Source organism: Cicer arietinum, chromosome 4 (assembly GCF_000331145.2).
Source record: "Cicer arietinum cultivar CDC Frontier isolate Library 1 chromosome 4, Cicar.CDCFrontier_v2.0, whole genome shotgun sequence".
NCBI classification, from domain to species: Eukaryota; Viridiplantae; Streptophyta; class Magnoliopsida; order Fabales; family Fabaceae; genus Cicer; species Cicer arietinum.
Window position 1 is genome coordinate 48,966,722 of NC_021163.2, and position 21,832 is coordinate 48,988,553.

The 21,832-nt window shown below is 29.0% G+C and overlaps 1 protein-coding gene and 1 long non-coding RNA gene across 2 annotated transcripts in view; one reads left to right on the plus strand and one right to left on the minus strand.

The window, feature by feature from the left end:
* The first annotated feature begins 5,027 nt into the window (after nucleotides 1-5,027).
* LOC140920174 (uncharacterized) lies at nucleotides 5,028-8,403 on the plus strand. The gene is made up of 2 exons (XR_012162827.1): nucleotides 5,028-5,173; nucleotides 7,889-8,403. It is a non-coding gene; the product is annotated as an uncharacterized lncRNA (long non-coding RNA).
* A 10,683-nt stretch (nucleotides 8,404-19,086) lies between these two features.
* The window catches only part of LOC101495548 (transcription factor bHLH104-like), a 3,410-nt gene continuing 664 nt past the window's right edge, over nucleotides 19,087-21,832 (minus strand). The window contains exons 2-5 of the mRNA XM_004497781.4: nucleotides 21,397-21,462; nucleotides 20,750-20,827; nucleotides 20,154-20,316; nucleotides 19,087-19,565 (exon numbers count right to left, since the gene is read on the minus strand). Of these exons, the coding sequence (XP_004497838.1) occupies nucleotides 19,317-19,565; nucleotides 20,154-20,316; nucleotides 20,750-20,827; nucleotides 21,397-21,462 (556 nt within the window). The 3' untranslated portion in view covers nucleotides 19,087-19,316. The remainder of the gene's footprint in view (nucleotides 19,566-20,153; nucleotides 20,317-20,749; nucleotides 20,828-21,396; nucleotides 21,463-21,832) is intronic.

The following is a 21,832-nucleotide window of genomic DNA, read 5'->3' on the forward strand; positions in this document are numbered from 1 at the left end:
TCACTCTATATATAGTTTATATTTTTTATAATATATATATATATATATATATATATATATATATATATATATATATATATATATATTAATTTTTAGGTATGACTATTAATTTTAAACACTCGATGAAGGGAGAATCGCATATAAACTTCCAATTATATGACTTTATTTTCTCAAGAGTAGTTTGAAATCCTATGGGACACCAAATTATACTAAGACCACCAATACCCTTCATTAACCTGAACCAACCATCAGCCATCCATTTATTTCTTTCCTTTGTCCATTTGGCGGTCTTCTTAATCTCTTCTACTATCATTCATACTGCTTACTCATTTTCTAAGTACATATGTCACATTGCCAATCTATTAATTAGTAATATACTCCTATATGAATTTACTATAACTAGAAGCTCCCAAAAGTTATAAGCAAATCCAAACAACACTTATTTTATAAAAGAATCAACAAAAAGAAATTGCAAACAACACCAACCTTGAAAAGTACAAATTTATTGCAAAGAACCTATTCCTAACTCATAGCAGAACAAAACCAATGCTATTGATTACACAAATGCAGATAAAAAAAATCAACAAGCATGAATACAAATACATATAAAAAACTCTGCACGCATGAATACAAAGTTTAAGCAATTATCAATTTATAACTTTAAAAATACATAGATAAACAAAAGCCAAATTACACAAAACTTCAAAAACCAAATACAACAAAACAATCAAAAGCAGAGTACTAATCATGGTACAAATAAAATGAATGAACTCGAATTTTCAACATGTAACTAGTTTTTCATTTCAAAAGTTTGGGATGGGAAAAGCATGAACTCGACTCAAAAGGGTATCAAACAAGAAAAATCATCAAGCAAAATAATGAAGATGAACCAAAATGGTGAAACAGCAAAAACGAAGGTGGATGAATACCTGCGACGAAACGGCGGAAGACGGAGGGCGACAGAGGGCGTAGACTCACAAAGAGAGAAGACGAAGTGTGGTGAATTGTTGTGCGAAGAGAGAAGATGGAGGTCAATGAATTGTTGTGCGAAGAGAGAAGATGGAGGTCAATGAATTGTTGCGCGAAGAGAGAAGACGAAGGGCGATAAATTGTTGTGCGAAGAGATGAGAGATGACTTTTCTATTTGCAGCGGCGATGGCGGGGGGCAGCGGCCATAAGCTTCATTTCAATTTTAGGATTCTACAACATTGATTTTGATTCTAATTTTAGGGTTTTGAGATTTTGAGGTTTTGGTAGAATTAAAATTTAAATCTAAATTATGGTTACAATGCACCTATATTTTTTAAAATCAGTTCAGTTAAAAAAACTGATTTTAAAATAAAGTTTAGTTTTTAATTTTTTTGAACCGGTTTAGTTTAAAAACAGTTTGGTTCGATTAAGTTCTCTAAATTAGTTTAGTTTTTTGTTTTTTTTCCCACCCCTAATACTACTATTGTTCATGTTTCTAAGATAATGATGGAATTTATTATGATTCATTTTTCCAACCGATAATGTTTTTATTTGTAGTTTATGTAAATTTAGAATTATTAGTTTTACATTTGTAGTTATTTACAGTTTTTTTACTTACTATTTTTGTAGACTGCTATTTTATAATCTTGTATTTTCTATTTTAAGGTTTATGTTCTTAGTTTGATATGTTTACTCTTTTTAAGTAAGTTTTTTCCTTTATGGGGTTAATGTACTCTAAGTTCATAAGGTTGTAAATTAGGTTTCTTGAGTTAAAGTTCATGTTTACTCTATTTATTCTTTTTAGTTTTACTTTTTACTTTCATGTTTGACCTGTTTATTCTTTGTAGTTTTACATTCATGTTTGATTTTTTTTTTTTAGTTTGACACTCATGTTTTATTTGTTTATATTATTTAGTTTTATATTTATCTTTGGTTTGTTTATGATGTTTAGTTTTAGATTAATATTTGTCTCATTATAATTAAATATTTCTACATTTAACTTTTCTGGTTTGGAATAATGAAGTAAGGCCAAGGAGGCAAGAACATGCAAGGAGCTAGGCTAGAAAATTGTAAGTTAAACATATTGTAAATATTTTGTTAATCAACTTGTTGAAAAGAGACTGTGTATGTTATTTTTAGACTACACGGTTTTTTAGAATAATTTAACTTGTCTACTGTCTAGTGCATGCTAATAAATTTATTTATGTGATAATGTAATTAAGTCTATTGCTTAAATCTGGTTACAGTTGGTAATTAAGTTTAAGTTAATAATCTGGTTTTTTAGACTAAACGATTTTTTAGATTATGTGTTATGATTATGAGCAGGGGTGTTCAAATAACTGTTTTGAACCAAATTACCATTAAAAAACTAAAGTACTTATATTTGATGTTGGAAGCGGCTGTAAAATTTAAACTAACCTTTGATAAGCTTGAAGATAATGATTGAGAAAATGACAAGTGCTTTGTTCAGTTTTGAAGTATTTTTATGATGCCACAAAAGTGTTTTCAACCTCAGCCCACCCAACAACAACAAACAAGTTTGCATATGGCTTTTCCTCAATTAGCTTCCATCTTTATTGAACTTAAACATTCATACATGGACCTTAAACTTGTTTAGCATCAATGAGCAAGCAAATGTTGGCGAAGTACAACAAGTATTGGGGCAATGAATCTAACATAAATCAACTCCTTTACTTTGGTGTTATTTTAGATCTCCAATACAAGTTAAAGAATGTGAAGTGGTGCTTCAATGATATGTATGGTGATAAACCAATTAAAAAAAATTGTTGACAATCATAAATGATAATATTACTAAAGTGAACAAGTGGTATAACCATGTTTATGATATAACACCTAAGACTTCATTTTCTAGTGTTGGTGCAACTGTTTCCCTTTGTGAAACAACTGTTGTTGATCCCACAAGCACACACTTACAACGGGAAAATGAAGTTGAGAGGTACATTAATGAGAAGTGTATAGAGTTTGTAGAAAAGTTTGAGATTTTAATGTGGTGGAAACACAATGCTTGTCGGTATCCAATTTTGTCTAAAATGGTAAGAGATATTATGCATACATCAGTTTCTATTGTGGCTAATGAGAGTGCATTCAGCACCGGGGGTAGGGTTTTAGAGATATATAGAAGCTCCTTAAACCCAGAAATGTTGAAGGCTCTAATATGCACTCATATTTAGCTGAAGTCTTCTTTTTACCAATTTAAAGACTTCATATTTGATGACGAGTATGCGATTTCAGAGGAAGTACTAGTAGGTGCACTGCTTTTTTAAAAAAATAAATTTCATTGTTAGATGTAATGTTTATATGTGTTTAGCATGATAGTTCACTCTTTTTTAATGTATTAGAGATTTAAATGGAAGCTCAGTTGGAAGTGTCCCACTACTTTCCTCTTAGTCACAACCTTCAGGTTGTGTGTAAATTGTTGAAGGTTCAATTTATGATTATCCTTTCATAATTATGATCTGTTTTTAATTATGTTTAGTTTTATTGTTTTAATTAAGTTATGTTTTTTATTTATTATAAGCTGCCTTTTTTTGATTTTTTGGAATCACACAAGACTCATCATCAGTCATAGCACAACCAAGCAGCCGACCACTATTTTTTGGGAGATAATTCTGGATTTTAGGACAAGTCGGCCATATCTTTTTGAAACAAGTCGGTCATATCTTTTTGGATCAAGAAGGCTTCGTGGGTAAGATGCTTCATTTAGTTTTAGTTTATTATAAATGATTTCAATGTTCTTTTGGCTTATTTATGATTTATTTTTACAAGTAATGTTGTTGAATGAGTTGGATAACATGGAACAAAAAGATTTTTGAAAGAGCTTGCGATTGTTTGCACTAATGAGGATTTATTTGTAAGTTTTGATTTGATTGTCATTCTACTGCATAACTTGTCAATATAATAAACTAAAAACCATATGACTCATACTTTTGTGGCATTGGAACAACTTACCATATCTTTACATCAACTTCTAATGTTGGTGCAATGGATCAAAATTGACAAAAAAAAACCTATGTAAGTTACTCTTTGCAACTTTGTTACAATTCAATTGTTGGGTATGCAATGCATATGAAAACTTGATTTAGTTATTTGTTTAAAATTTGAAACATAGATGTCATACTGGAATCTCACTGCTATGAGAACAAAACAAAACTTAAGCAAATTTTTCACTGTTCTTAGGGTATTTCTCTACAAATTTTATTGTTGGATTAGTTTGATTATATATAATGTGTTTTACAGTTTTTACCTAGTGATTTTAATCTGTTCTACAATCACCAATTCCTTCTAATTGAAACATTGATGTTATTTTGTTTTACAACTGTCATTGATTCTTTATAATTTGAACGCCGATATTATTCTGTTCTACAACTTTTTTTCTTCTTCTAATTCGTATTGTATGTGTGTAGAAGAAGAAATATTCATGTTGCTGAAATTACCAATAAATCCTCAAGGTGCATCAATATTGTCTTCCTTTGATTAATGTCGAATTTTAATTAAAATGACCATGATGTAATTTATACTTGAGGATGTAATTTATACTTGAGGATGTAATTTGTATTGGTTGTGTTGTCATGTGAATGTGACTTATATGTTGCTGATAAATTTGTGATTTAATATTAGCCTTAGACTTTATTGGCTAATTGCAAATGCTACGTGCTTGAAAACAATGGTACAACAAAACTTTTATTGATTATTATACAAAATTGCGATTTAGAAAAATTGAAGATATAAAACAAGTGTGATTTATGATTGGCAGGTTGGACCAGTTTTTTATATGGGTCATAGTTGTGTTATATATAACAAACTATATAAGACCATTATTTATTTATTTATTTATTTATTTTTATTTTTAAAAAAGCAAAAAAAAAAAATTCAAGAAAGTCCAACCCGTTTTTATCCACCCACCCACAACCAACGTCCGATGACCAACCCGATGTACCGAAATAAAAAAATGGACGAAATTGAGTTAATAAATACCACTCGTGAATTGGGCCAGTTTAACACTTTTGACTCGAAAACCGTCTGATGCCCACCCCTAACGTCTTTTGCTCATCTTTGCAATTTTATTTTCTATATTCTTTTAAGATGATAACATAATAGTATTGTTCTTCTAACAAATACTAACTAAAAAAGATGGACGTTTTCAGACGCAAACTACCTCCAGACATTTTCATTTTAAACGGCGGTTAGTCACATTCAAATTCACAATAATTGTCGTTTTTTAATTAATTGATTGATTATGTTTTATTTATTATCCCCTTTTGAGCTTATGATGTGAGATTATAATAATTAAGTTACCAGCTTTGGAGCTTTTAATTCAATGGGGAACAATGCGTTTTACTTTTTATGTTTTGATTTAATTTATATGATTTTAATTAGTTTTGAAGAAGGAATTGGAAAAATGCAAGAGTTCAGAATTCTCTGCCAGTTTTGGAAGAGTTTACAACCGTAGAGATTGTATCCACAAGTTGGTTTGAGCTGGGAGAGGTGTGAAAAGTGAGAGGCTAATAAATCTTTAAAGGAAAAATGTGGAGATTATAATTGCTAACAAAAAATAGGGGTTTAAAATCATACAATTGATAATTTAGTTAGAAGGGTTAAAAATATATTTAAATTTTATTTTTATTTAGAAGATATTTAAGAGATATATTTTTAATAAAATACATATTTATTTTTTAATTAATTGATTTGCGACATATTATTTTTTAATTAATTGATCAATGATAAACATTATTTCATATATGATTTATTAAAAAATTATAATTAATGAGTTATATAATTTTTTTTAAATTTTTTTATGTTGAAGAGAAAAATTACTAATAAAATACACATGTCAGTTGTAGACTAATTGATTCATAAAAATCATCTTTTAGTTCATAAAAATTAGAATTAGTCTATTTTTATTTCTTCAAATTTTTTGTACTAAAAGATATTGAAGAGATTCATTATTAATTAAATCATTTTTTTTAACTAATTAATTCATAAAAATTAATTGTCAATGACGAACATTTATTTCATGATTTATTTATTCATACAATTATAATAAGTGTAATGCACAAACTATTTTCTTTTAACAATTTTTATTTTATTTATTTATATATTTATGTTTTGTCTCATTGATTCTTGAAATTTTTGTTTTTAATTAATTGATTTTTTTTTGAAATAATCAAATTATATATTAAAATAATAAAATTATAAGTACAAGACGTGGGAATAACAAAAATATATACATATTTAATATATTGTTATTATCTTTCAAATTTTGTATAGAAAATATTTAAGAGTAAATTCATAAAAATCTATTTGCTAAGAAATTGATCAATTAAAAATATTTGTCACATATAAAGTTGTGAATATTTTCATTATTTTGTGGATGACAAAGACGATTCTTGCATCAAAGACTCTTACAACTTCAATAAGAAAGTGCTACCTTTAATATTAGTCAAATCCTAGTGACACATAATGTTCTCTCATAAATAAAAATTTTAAAGAATCTTCTCCTCAGTTTCTCCATTTTTTTCTATTTTAGTATATCATCTTATACTAGTTTGGGTTAGTTTCGTAACAATTACTACAATTTTTTTTCTTCTTTCAACTATACACTAGTAGACATTTAAGAAACAAATTACTAATTAAATGTATATTTTCTATCAATTAATTTATTAATAGAAAATTAACTTTTAATTAATTAATTAATGATAAATATTTGTTTCTGTGTATAATGTAAAAATTATAATTAATGTATTATAATATTCTTTAAAAATTTTCTTTGAGCCCTAAATCAACTAGCAAATGCCAATATTGTTAGGTTGGACGTCTTGTCTCGATATAATTATTGTGAAATTTATCATCGCTTCTAAGATAAACAAAATTCTTTAAAACTTTGTATAAAAGATATTTAAAAGACATACTACCGATGAAATTTAATTTTTTTTATTAATTAATTGACCAATGACAAATATTTAAGATCGTGACTAAATAGGTATAATAATATAATAAAAAGAAATTATATTTACCTCCCTCAAAGTGTCTTTAAATGACACTCACATCATCCCTCTTAGATTATAATCATACATTTTAAATTATAAATATTATATGTATAGTCATACATCTACAAATTAAAGTAAAGACTATAATTTGTCATATGATAAATAATATAAATAAATATAAGTGTGACAAAAAATATTTAATACAATTTTTTTAATAAATATAATAATGTTATTTTTTTAAAATTAGAAAGATGTAAGTGAAAAAGATCATAGGAGATATAATTTTCCCATATAGTATTATATCGTAAAAGAGTGGAGAGAGTAAGGGAGGTTCTCAATCCAAATTTACCGCCTAAATATTACAATTATAATTGTTATTTATCCAAAATTTTGCCATACTATTTTTGAAATCAAATGTTTCATTTTTCTTACTTTATATATCACTCTCTCACTTCACCTCTCTTTTTCTTTATCTACCACTTCAGTTTTTTTTTTTTCTGAAACTTTTTCTATTAATCACTTACTTTTTATAATATTAGTTTTGTATATAAAAAATATTACTACCTTCATCGTTAAATATAAGACTTTTTTAAAAAATTTCTTTGTACTTTATATAAAATTTATTTTAATTTTTCAACTGCATCAATTATTTATTAGTTAAACTACTCTATGTCTTTTTTCACAATTTTTAATAAATACAATAATAAAAGTATAAACTAATTATTTCTCTTAAAAAATAAATTAGTAAAACAATTTAAATTATTAATAAATTTAATATTACAATAATTTTTTTTAATTCTTGTAATTTAATCAATAAATTAAAAGAGTTAGTATTAAAATGCAACTCTTCTTATCTTTTTTGTCTCTTTCTGTTTTTGATAAGGCTTCTATGCATTGTATTGTGTATAAAGGTCTAATTAAATTCCAATTGAGAAGGAAGAACTCAAAAAAGCTTTTGATGAAACAAAACTTGGTGTTAAAGGACTTATTGATGCAGGAACTACCAAAATCCCTCCTATGTTCTATCATCCACATGATAACACCAAAAAAGTACCAACAAATTCCTTTGATATATTTTGCTAATATTCATGTGCACGAAAAAGGGTTGTTGAAAGTGTTCAAGATGCATCAGAAACAAGGGGATTTTTTCAGATTGTAAATCATGGTATCCCAATGAGTATTTTGAATTAAATGAAAGATGGGGTACTTATAAGGTTTTCTGAGCAAAATAGTGAGATTAAAAAGGAATTTTGTACTAGTGAAAAATGACCCTTTTATGTTCAATAGTAATTTTAATTTACATACTTCAGCTCTACCTTGTTGGAAAGATTCTTTCTTTTGTAACATGGTTCCTAATCCTCCTAAACCAGAGGATCTTCCAGCTGTATGCAAGTACTTTAATTGATAATTATAGTTTCATGTTTCATTGATGGATTTATATTTGTAGATAATCATCTTTTTCCAAATTTTATTGACCAATTTAAGATTTGAAATTTGAAGCATGTATGGGGTAGAAAAAAAATGCATGATCATATACTTGTTTTATCAAATTTCCTAGATTTGGGTTGAATTAAAAACTAATGTTTATTTTTATTTTTTTATTTTTTTTTTTTTATGTCAAATCCAACATAATCCAACTAAATCTTGAAAGAGTTTATTAGGTCGGACATTGAATTATGAAAAATAACTTTTTTTTAATAAAAAAACTCAAAAAAATATATACTTAATTTATTTTATTTCATGAAATTTTTAGTACTTAGACTTAAATTCTACTATTTAAATTTTTTATACTTATACTAAATTGAAACACCGTTAAATTAGCGTAAAATTTTAAATGAATGGATTCGATTTTGCTCGAAATGCATATATCAACTTAATGATGTCTCACTCAAACTATCTTGAAAAAAATGAATAAGAAGTTTGTCATTATGAGCATGAGAAACCATTTTTCTACAATACATGATCAAATGATTTTTAGAACATGTGGCACCTTTGTATTTTTCAGACTCGAGTACCTTGAATTTTGAAGGGATCGCCACATCGGAAACCAAACACATATCAAAAGCTTCGAGACCATAGACATTATTCCCTTCAATTGCTTTTATTCATTCTTCTAAAACTTGGAATTTTTCTTTCAATTGTGTATCATCACCGACAAATTAAGGTTGTTGCCCGTTTTCGTTAGCATCAAAATGGGATACTTGGGGTGCACTAAATGGAATATTTTATGAGGGTATAAAGTTTTGGGGTGGCACGTAGCCCATATGAGATGAGATTTATTGTTGATTTAGGCTTTGAGAGTTGATAGTTGAGTGGTTTGGGTTGTTGTCCATGGGGTTGATAACTAAGGGAGGAGTATAACCAGGTGGGATACCATACATAGGAAATTGCACACCTGCCGTACGAAATTATTGGGTAGTCGGGGTAAAGTTTAGTGGGTGAGAAGAGGAGGTTTGGTATTCTTCATTTGCAGTTAGAGGATTCCCATATGTATTATCATTCCTTGCCAAAGTTTGTATAGCCTCTAGTATTTGATCAACCTTGTCCTTCAATTGGCTAACATATGCTCTCATCACTTCTTGGTATTGCTCAAGTTCATCCATTATTTTGGAGTTCGCGCAAGCCCAATAAGGGTGTCGGGGAAACAACTTTATTGATTTTTTTGAAAGACCATATGATGTTAGTTAAAAAATAAAGATTTGCATGCATGCATGTGGGTATTAGAGAACCATTGATTTCTCAACCTAGAAACAAACATCTTTTTTTTCTTTTCATCATGCATCAAAATCAAACCCATACATAGAGAAAACTCAAAACAAACTCGTTCATTGATAATTAAAAGGGTACAAGTGCAACATTTTTTTTTGAAATACATTGTTTATGTCGCTCTCGAGGAATTAAATCATTCATTGCTTCTATCAAACTATTACAAAGTAATAATCTCAGTAGGTGTGGTGGATGGAACTATGCTTGCTTCTATTTTCTTTAGGAGCACGGGGACCCTTTCGATGGCTTGGTTGGCTATAAAAGTGAGTCTTTCACAACGATCCATCCACATTATCTCTTCTTGCCCAAGAATCTACATTGCTTCCACTTGATCCAACATTCAGTTTCTTAACATATTTACATCCTCTTGTTCTTTTAATCATGCATCTCGGTACATGGCAACAACTTCTTGATTTTAAATATTTTCTTCTTTTATCCTTGTCTTATATTTTGCTACCACTTTCTCCAACTACTGTTTCAAATCTTCCAATTGTCTTTTTGCATTTCTCGCACTGATTTCTGAATCTTTTAACAATTTTCTCAATTTCTCAACCTCCTCTCGCGCTTGGTCTCTTTCTTGTCTTCTCAAACATAATGACTCGTCAGATGTCCTTAAATTGCATTGAGGCTTAAGCTTATAATCCTTATCCACCATCTCCCTCTTATTTGATCTTTCAAGGGACAATGTCTTCTGCTCGTTTTCCAATTGGGCAGTCTCATATGCCCAACAGACTACCATCAATTCTTCTCGCAAATTCTTATTTACTTTTTCCACCTTTAGAATTGATGCTTGCAACCTCTCAATCTCTTCACTAACAATAATGGGTTGAATTGATGTTTCATCTGCCGCCTCAGATGTAAGATGAAAATGTAGCTTAATTTGTTGGACCGTATTCTTGACCCACTGTTGGTAGTAATCATATGCGGCACAACTTCTGCTTCCTAGTTCCTTCCCTTTTTTGATGATCATATTCCAAGATTGACGTACTCTTCTAAAATCTTCAATGTTTTATGGATCCATGTCATAAAGAATAAAACAGGTTATTAGTTTTGGTGTTGGTTCTCCTATAATGGGATACCCAAGTTGTCTCAAGACCAATATTGAGTTATAATTCACACAATCTCTAGTCCCCATAAAGAGCAAATTAGGAAATGTTCCACATTGGTATATTACTTCTTTTACTTCTCGCCATCTTGCATACCATCAAACTAATTTTTCATTAAGACCTACCAATTTTCAAGCCCATTCTCGATTATCCTTTATGTCAATGTAACAATTCTTGAAATCATTTATAGGACAACGCTTTTGGCATCCACTATCAAACATGTGATTCACCAACCAGGCGTACAAAGCAGGTAAACAATACAAAATTAATTTGCCTTTTTTCTCATGATGATAGTTAAGTGTATAGTACACATCAGCAATGGCAATTGTTGTAGGATTTTCTCCTCTACTCTTCAAAGCTAGGAAGACATCGATTGCTGCTAAATCTATAATTTCTTCATCACTTGGGAATAGAACAACCCCATAGATGGTGATAGCTAACACCTCCATAATAGCACTCAAATCTTGGGTTTAGCTAAATAATGTGCTTTTTTCTAAAAAAAAAAAAAAAATTCTTAGAAAACTAGAAATCTCTTTCTTCTTTTGGTTAATCAACTTTTCCTCTTCAACCCTTAGTATCACAGCTGCTTTGGTTGTGGATGAATAATTTTCCATGTAACAATAAGGTTTCCCTTTACCTAGGGAGTAGTCTAAAATTGGTCCAAACTCTTCGAAAGTAGGCACAAGTTGGAAGTCTTGAAAGGTGAAACATCTCAATGGAGTGTCGTAGAATTGAGCCAAAGCGGTAATAGCCCCTATTTGTACGTCCACATCCAATAAATCAAGAATCTTTCCGTATTTCTTAGTAAAGATTAATCGGTGATTAAGCTCCAACAAGCTACATAGTCTTTTTAAACTGTCAATCTGAGACTTTTTGGCTTTTACATTCAGAGTTTTCTTTAGCATTGGGATTTTGGTCATATTTAGATCCTATTTTTAATAAGAGATATCCACAACCTAGCTTTAAATTCAATGGTTCTCTAATGGACCTACATACAAATGAATGATTATGAATATTGTATGGTATGGTGTTTAAAATAGTTTTTAATGCATGAAAGGAATGCATGGTAGGTACTATAAACATATTTAACTTTATCATTATTAATGAAAGCTATTTGTATGGATGCAACAAAGAAAAATTAAGAGGTATACTGACGTCGGATGGTGAAAAATAAAATCCTTCCATTTAAAAGCAAGAAGACTAGGACATGACTTTGATGCATTATGTGACACCCTAAATCCCAAAATAATATATATAATAAATTAATCATATTTCTATAAAATTTGCAGCGGATAATAAAAATCTACTTCCAAGAAAATAAAAAAATTTATTTCTAATTAGGATATCATTCTCAAAAATAAAAAATAAAAACACTTTAAAATTATCTTCTCCATTAAAATAGTGCAATCTCGATAAGCTTGATTTAAGTATAATCACTTGATTTAATTTTAAAAACTTACTAGTACTTCTAAGATTTTCATACAAAAATTCATTTCAAATTAAATAAGTAAAATACAAATTAAAAACCTTATTCCCGATATCACTTATCAGAGTGGGATTCCTCCCAAACTTGAACTTCAAGACTCATTAACCTGTAATAACTCCGATTTCGCAAAAGCAGGGCCAAACCAGTCAAACACAAACAACGAAGGACGTGAGTTTTGAAATCATGATGACAATATAATACAAGTAAGAAGAACACACAAACAATTATAATAGAACCGTATCATTACACAAACATTCCATCAAGAAAATATCACAGTAAAAAGTCAAAATCACTCAAGGAAAATCAATAAATTTCACTATAACATCAAATCATCTAAGAGAAATTATCACCACACACAATATATATTAATCACAACAAAATAATCACAATAAAGTGCAATGCTATTTATGAGCTTAGACTCTACTTCACAATATGGTACCATTCTAACTCTAAAGTACTTGGTTAGGAGGCTTGATACTATGCCACCATCCTGGTGGACGGACAATTCAAATTGGTCATGTCCTCATAAATCCCCTCAACTCAACCTAAGACACATATACGTGACAGTCGAGGTAAACGTGTATTGCGTGGTAGCTCCTGACATTTGGAGTGCTACCTCCAAGTCACCTAGGAATTCTCCACTCGAATACCTCCAAGGTCTAACAATCTTGCCTTAAGGCTTGACAGCAGACCGCCACGATCAGGTCCATTCAGTTGTACTTTCCTAGAATCACTAGGCTTGTCAGGCCCTATATATATGATGACAAAATAATCTTCACTTCACAAATTCTCAATATTTATTTTCTCCTCTCGTTGGCCTATAATACTTCATTAAGACCGTCATCTCAAACACAAATTGAAATCACCATTATTTCATCAACTATGTGGTTACTTAAATATTCTCATCACAAATTTATAACATCACTATCATTAATCATGCATCATCATCATCACATAAACTAATCACAAATTTATAGCATCACTATCATCAATCATACATCATCATATATACTAATCACAAATTTATCACATCACACTTATTAATCTTACATTATCATCATCACATAAAATTATTACTAACACATCCATCTTTTATTATAACATAATTTAAACTCGTATAATCAAACATATACGTAAAATTAATTCAACAACCAATATCACAATAATATCAAATATCACACATTTAAATAAATTAAATTAAATATCACAATAATATCAAATGTCACACATTTAACGAAATTAAATCAAATATCACAATAAAATTAAATACCACACATTTAATGAATCAATCAACACGTTATAAGTATTTATATTCCATATTTTAATCTCACAATTTTCCTTTTTGTACATTAATTAATTTATCACTCAAAGGGCTACTGCCGTGCGTAGCAAGCCCCAAATGAATCGTTGGGAAATACAGTTTTCCCGTTCATCTCGCAGTATATTATACTAATGAATTCAAACGATCTCTCACCCCTTACCTTATTTCGACGCTTTCACACACGAATACAATTCCACAAGCAAACAACCTTTGTTCATTGACTCTTTGTCCTTCATTCGATCATAAATTAGAAAACCAATCAGTGGATAACATATTCATTTTTCACACGGTCGTTTTGCATTGATTTCACTCAAATCGGACTTAGGGTGAAGGAGAACGGTGCAAAATAATAAATTCTACAAACGGAGAAGTCGGATATTTTAGAGAGAAATTGGGACCGTTAAAAATCTGAAAAATTATGTTTAATTGACTAGTTAAATGAATGAAATAACATAGTCAAATTTGGGCGAAAATGGAGAAAGTTTTCTAAAACAGTTATCGATCGCCAGTGTCAAACGATACGTTATTGTTGTGTTTCCTCTTTGGATTTACATCTGCCCTTCCAACTCCCTTCCCCTTTTATTTTATTTTATTTTATTTTATTAACAATTAAGGTTCACACATGGGTCAAACCCATTGGTCCCTTTATTTATGTTTTTGTTTTACTATTATTATTATTTTTATTTTACTAAAACAAAATTAATAATTATTTAATCTCTTTTTTAATATTACTTCAAACACAGTTTTCTAAACATTACTAATATTTTATAAATTAGAGTAATTAAAATAATCAATATAAAAAAAACATATTACTAATAATTGAAACTCTCACATTCAAAATAACCTCTACAATTATACTTATTTCTCAAAATACTCACATTATAATAATACAATCATATTAGAAAATAGTCAAAATTATAAAATAAAAAATATAACATCAATATTTTATATTAATTACTAAATCATAATAAATATATATAAAATCACAATGTCATAACAAGTATATAAAAATAAACGAAATCAAACACAATATCAATTCTATCTCAAGATAATTATTTATAAAAAATAACTAAAAATAGAAAATAATTATAAATAATTGAAATATAACTACGTGCATACTTAACATCAGTCAAACGCACAAAAATATATTATATTAACTGGGTACGCGTATATACACGTAAAATCACATAAAATCTTTTTATTTAAAATATTACACTAAAATACTATTATTTTTTTTTTAAAATATAATATTTATTATTTATATCGCTCATTTAATCTAATATTTATAAAACTAGCACATCATAAAAAGCATCCATATAACAAAAATTATCCCAAAATTTATCAACATATATTAAAAATAATTTTAACATCAAATTAATTATTTAAAATCATATTTAATTAATAAAATAGTTTATTATAAAATTTGGGGTGTTACACATTATATCCAAGATTGAAGAATTTTTAAAGTCTATAAGCTTCTAAATTCGTGAACTATTTCCTGAGCGGATTCTACAATTCTAAAAGTAATTGGTCTCTAGAGCCAGGTGCTCGTATTGAAACATTACCACAAATAGGAAGTACATCCAAAATATAGGTATTTCTAATGGAGTCACACTATAGACGAGATCTTTGTAATATCCAAATAGGATGTACATCCTAAATGATTACCACTAAAACCTTAACTAAACTTAAGCTTCACTCATGCCCATATATAGGATCTCACTCATAAGTGTGCATGTAAATGAATGTTTAGTCTGTGAGGAGAGTCACAATCCAAGATTTGAAAAATCTTAACGTTTATAAGCTTCTAAATTTGTGAACTCTTTCTTGGGTGGGTTCTATAATCCTAAAATTCATTACTCTCTTGAGCCAGATACTCGTATTGAAACATCACTACAAATAAGAAGTACATCCAAAATGTAGGTATTTCTAATGGAGTCACACTCTATTAGACGAGATCTTTGCAATAGCCAAATATGATGTTCATTCAAAATGATTACCACTAAACCCCTAACTAAAACTTAATATTTACTCATGCCCAAATATAGGGTCTCACTTATAAGTGTGTGTGTAAATGAATATGTAGAGTGTGAAGAGAATCACAATCCAATAAATGTTGTAAAATACTCGACACACATATATAAATATGTATATAAAGATAACTACTACAAGAAAATAATTAATAAACAAATAAAGGCATAAAGTAAAGCAAAATGAAAGGAAAAATAAATATAAAAGTAAAAAAAAAAAAAAATTGTATCATTAATTATGTTAGGCTTGACTCTCTAAAGGTCCCTAGCAATCGCGGCCTAAAATTTCGAGTGTTTCTCAAATTCAATTGAGTCGTCACCAAAATTTATTTTAAAATAAGGAAAATATTGTGCAACCATTAAAAATAAAATAAATAAAAAACTGGTATTTGAAACCAAATTTTGAGTTCGGGAGTCGATTATGCGTATGAAAGGTATTAGCACCCTACGACATTTGTTAAAAATACGGTTGCCTATAATTAATTGTGCAAAATTAATATTAACTTAAATATACTCATTTTTCCTTATTATTAAATATGAATATCAATTGTTGTTTGAATGTGATTTAGAAATAAATGTGTGCTTAAGAAAGAGAGGAAAAAAGAAGAAGAAATTTTTATTAATGTGCATGACATTAGTGTGATCTTTCTCCTATGTATCTTCCGGTGTGATGGAGAAATCAAAACTACGCAGTTCTTGGGTAGACAATGCATATGTGTTTATTGCTTTTAAAGGAATACACTTTGTTGCGAAAATTTGAATTTGGTTAAGGTTATTGATTTGATGAAGGGAAAAGACCCCGAGTTTGAGAAATTGATTTTTATGAGTATATGTGGTTGTTTGTTTGAATTTAGTTGAAAATGTTTAAGATCACAGAGTTTTCATAACTCATGCATTTTAACTTAGGACCGACAAGATGTCATATATTGATCAATCCAATTTATAGAAGATTATTATTATTTTGGAGTTTAAGAGTGTGAAGTTCTCATAGGGTGCTAATAAATAAAAGAGTTAACCTATCAAAAAGAAAAGAAAAAAAATTACATATTTAAATAAATAAAAAAGTTAGATTAGGAGCTCAAACTTTTTTTTTGTAAAAAAAAAAAATTTAATATACATACAAGCAAGGTAAATCTAATTTTAGAAAAAAAAAAAAGAGAGAAAAAAAAAGAAAGAAAGAGGACGGGAGGGAGGGGGAGGCGGGATCAGAGAATAAGAAAGAAGAAGGAAGAAGAAAAAAAAAAGTAGAAAGGAAGAACAAGACGTGTGGCGGATGGCGATAACCGGTGGCAGCCATCATTTCGACGAAAACAACAGTTTAAGTTCCAACTTCTCTCTTTAGTTTGTTTCACTTTTAATTTATTGTTAATTTTTCTATAATATTTTCAATGCTATTCATTTGTTTTGAGTTTATTGTCTCTAATATTGAATACTGAAGAGAGAAAAATAAAATTAAAATAAATACAACACAAAATCATGAATATGATTTTTTTATTTGTATATATACCGTAATAGTAAAAAGAAATTATATATATATAATATTATTAAAGAGATTTAAAATATCTTATATTTTTTTCTCCAATATTGTTTCTCTTTTATTTTTCACCCTCTCTATTTTTCTGTTGTTTTTTTTTTATCTTCTGTAATAAAAAAAGACTCCCCCTATTATATTGATTGTATTATCAATTTATAGACTTAAACGATGAATTTATGTATCACTAAAATAAAATTGAATTATGAATTTTTTTATTGTTTTGTAACAAATTAAACAATCTCATACGGTTAGAGAAAAATATGGCCTATCTTTTTTATTGAGAATACAATTAGTAAAAATATAAAAAATAAAAATAAAAATAAAAGGGGAAGAGGTTGTTGTTTCCTGCTGCAAGGTAGGGAAGCGTGACAAATTTTGTAAAAGGACGGGGGCTAGCTGGCTTGAAAGGAAAAGAAAAGAAAGCTTGAAGAAAAAAAGAGGAAAAGAAAAGAAAGCTTGAAGAAAAAAAGAAAAGACAGGCAAGCATATAAAGGAATTAGGGAAAGAAAAAAAAACATGTGAGTAGGAAAAATATAATTTTTTGTTTTTATTTATTTATTTTATTTTTGGTAAAATAGTGAAATTTATATAAATTCAAAATTAGATTAGATTTAAAGTTAAAATCTTTTACTTAATAATAATTGCAAAATTTATAAAATTGAGATACTACAAATATCACAATACTAAAATGAAATCCAAAATTTTTCTATTATAAAACATACATAAACGAACTAATATTTGTTAATACCATACTATCTTGCTATATGAAGGAATAACATCCGAAAATGTTGTAAAAGATAACCAGTGTAGCAAAACAACTCCTACACATTGTCATATAAAAACTTTCAGGATACAATATTATTTGTTGAAGTGTATTTGTTGTCATCTTTGTTCATAATCAATATTTTTTATTTTTTATTTTTATTTCAGACTAGATATAGCAATATAGGAAAGATATGTATGAAAACTTTTCTTAGTAGATACGATCCTATTTTAAAAAGTGGTTAACATTGACTTTTGTTTATTGTCATTACAAAACACACACACATATATATATTAAAAATTGTCTTTCGTTGAAACTTGAGAGAACATCAAGAATCATAAGGTACCAAATTCTTCCTTGGAATGAGAATATTGTCACCAAGATTCTTGCTAGTGATAAAGATTTCTGTTATACTATTTGTATCTAATTCCTCCACATGTAACCTTGCTCAATTGCAAAAGTCACTTGCTTGATCAATATTCCTTAACATGATTGGCACTTTAACATTTAATGTCAATCAATGCATTGATATCTTTAAACATTTACTATTGTTTAAGAACTAGGTAAACGAATTGTCTTAAAGGAGATAATTCTCATTTGATCTGCTTGGTGTGTAAGAACTTAATATTCTTTTGCTTTTCAAAGAATTTCACCTTTTCAAGAGACACTAAAGTTAGAGCAAAGATTGAGATTTGTAATAGATTTTCTAAATTATATGTTGGCTCTTCCCAAAAAAACACACAAAAGAGGTTTAAAAGCCAGAAGTTTAGCATATCTTTCTTATCAAATAACCTTGTATCATGTGGCACCTTAGAGCCTTGATACTGAAGCAAACTTGAAGGGTACCACTAAATCATGAATACATCATTATTTATTCTTTGAAATTATAAAACATAAATTGGGGCATCAAGGGTAAGTGAGCATCATTCAACGACAATATGCTCTGAACTATCCAATGAAATGATTTGCACTAAAATAAATGGAATAAGGCATCCAACAAAAGCAAGTGAAAATGGTCAAATTAATCAGGTTACTTGATTGGTCCAAGTGGTTGATAATGGAAATAAGAATATAAGAGGAAATAAATCAACTTTCTCTCTATATAAGAAATTAAATTTACCTTTAATTTTATTCACAAAAATGACTTTATTTAAGGAGAGATTCTATTTGACACTTGGAAGTTGGAACCAACATAGGTTGGAAATTGTAAAGCCTATGTTTTCATATTAGAAAACAGAAAATTTGAAGCAATGGCAATTTACATGTCAATTACTAGGACAATGTTGTCAAAATGATGAATGATAAATCATCCAGAGGGTAGTAACACCAGAAACTAAGCAGCAGGAGGCCTGAGCTCATGATCTTGGGATGTATCGCGAGCGGAATGAGGAAGATATTGCCACATCGGGATATAGCCGTAGTTTGGATAAACAGCCATCTTGTTCATCCTTGCTTGATAAGCAGCCATAGGAGGAGGCATAAACCCTGCTGGTGAAATAGGCAAAGTTTTCAACTGCTTCTCAATCTTTTCTTTGTCAGCTTTCAGAACAAGTTTCTCTTCGCGGAGTTCGATTTTCTCTGCCTTTCATAGATAAGAAATAAAAAAATTATATAATCCTCGACTCACAGTCACAAAAACACTCTTGCATTGATTGCAATGTCCTTGTTGATGTATCTAATTCATACACACCACCTCACATTTTTTCAATAAGTTAAATTGTATATTCATTCATTCTTTATGTATAGATAGATATGGAAGCAAAATAGCACATACATGTAGCGAACACAGCAGAGAAGCGATTCTGTAATATATTTCCCGATATTAAATTACAATTGGTTCAGTATTGTTTATATGCATACATTCTTTTTTTTTTTGTAGTGGACAAAACAAATGATTTATAGGTGAGTATTCCTAGTTCCTACATCAACTGTATGCATTTAAAATCATATCATTTCACTAGATTTTGCAGAGTAAACGGATGGAGCATTGATTAAAAAAAAAAGCCTAATGTCAGCCTTTCTATTGAATAAGTGTTGGAATAAGAAAATGCAAAACAATCATTTAATGATGAAGATTCTTTTCGAATACCATAGATGAAGATTTTTCAGTAATGAGGTAAGCAAGTTTTGAAGGAAAAAAAGAAATGAAGTACTTGAGAAAAATACTAACCTTCAAACATTTTATTTCCTCTACTAATTTTTCATTTGCTTCTTTGAGTTCCTGAGCTTCAGTTTTGAGTTGGCTCAAGACTCTGATAGCATCGTCAAGTATAGCAGGTTTATCTGTTCTCACAGGTCTCCCGGGTTCCAAAACAGCACTCAAATCACAAAACCTGCAGCAAACAATCACAATGAAGTTCTTCCCTTTTATCATTAGAAGTAGCAAAACACAATACAAAACACTGAGAAAGTATCACAGAACATGTAAGAACTAAGATCATTAATAACATAAAAATAGAAACCTATCATCATACAAATGATTAATTGGAAGTTAATGAAAGTTCGTATTCAGCTCACAAACATCATAATATAAAAAACATGCAACTAACTCAAGTATAAAAAAACAGGTGTATAAACCGTGACTTAAACTTGGGAAGCAACAAGATACCAGTAATTAATGGGAAGAGTATATACATTCTTATACAAAGGAAGAATAATGATGTTCAGCAAAAGCTACAACAGCTAAATGAAAAACTAAAAAAAAGCAGCTTCTAAATGACTAAATTTGACATCAACCATAAGTTTAATAATTAGAAGCAGACATGCCTTTCATTGAGTTTCTCCCTCCGCAATTTCTCACGGCAAGCTTTTGTTCCTGCCTTGTAGCATGATTCAGTGCGTCCCCTACAAATGAAAGAAATTTATCACAAAAAACTAAACTGTAAAATGATTCAAAAGATTGCATCATTAGACTTACATAAAAATAAAATAAAATTAATTAACCCATTTATTAAGAATAACCTGCAAGATATGGTGACTGAGACTCAACCAGATTCATATTACATCATCATGCGTGATTTGAAGCTCAGATTTTCTTGATAATTAATGTAATCACAGTTCTTATATAAAAAAGAGATTACTAGTGTTATCGATGGCAGATGTTGGATTATGGCGGACAGCCAAAAATCTGCCATATAGACATGGCGTTGCGGCCTATGGCAGAAACACAATGGATATAATAGAGGTTGCAGCCTATGGCAAAAACACGACGGATATAATAGGTGTTGTGGCCTATGGCGGCTGACATAATATCCGCCATGCTATAATGTCATAGCACCACAATGACAGAAATTTGACAACTAGATTAAATGGGATCAAAATCATATTTTCAAGACAGTAATTATTCCATCCTCACAAACTTAGATAAGTACATCACTTCATATGTAACAGATTTATATTTTGACTAAAGATACCTCTTCCTGGTATTCTCTTCTTGACATGCGACGACACCACTTGGAATGTCGATTTCCGTGCTCAAACTAGCAAATTCAGGAAGAAAAAAAAAGATATTGTATCAGATATATTTGCCACACAAAACATACGATACGACTACAAATGTGTCTTATCCCACCATGTGAGTACTGCTACAAACATCAATCCAATCTTTGAAAGCAAGAAAGTGAAAGCATGTAATAGTTTGGCAATTCAAAGTAAAAACAGAAAATGAAAACAAAAAACATTTTCTCAAAGTAACTCTAAAATTTCAGTACTAGGAACAAAAGCAACACCAAATTCAAAACAATGATTTACAACAAAAAATGAACATGAACCAGAACAATTCTAATTAACAATAAATTGTTAGTAAAAAAAAAAACTAAGAACAAATTTAATTAATTACCATCAACAAAA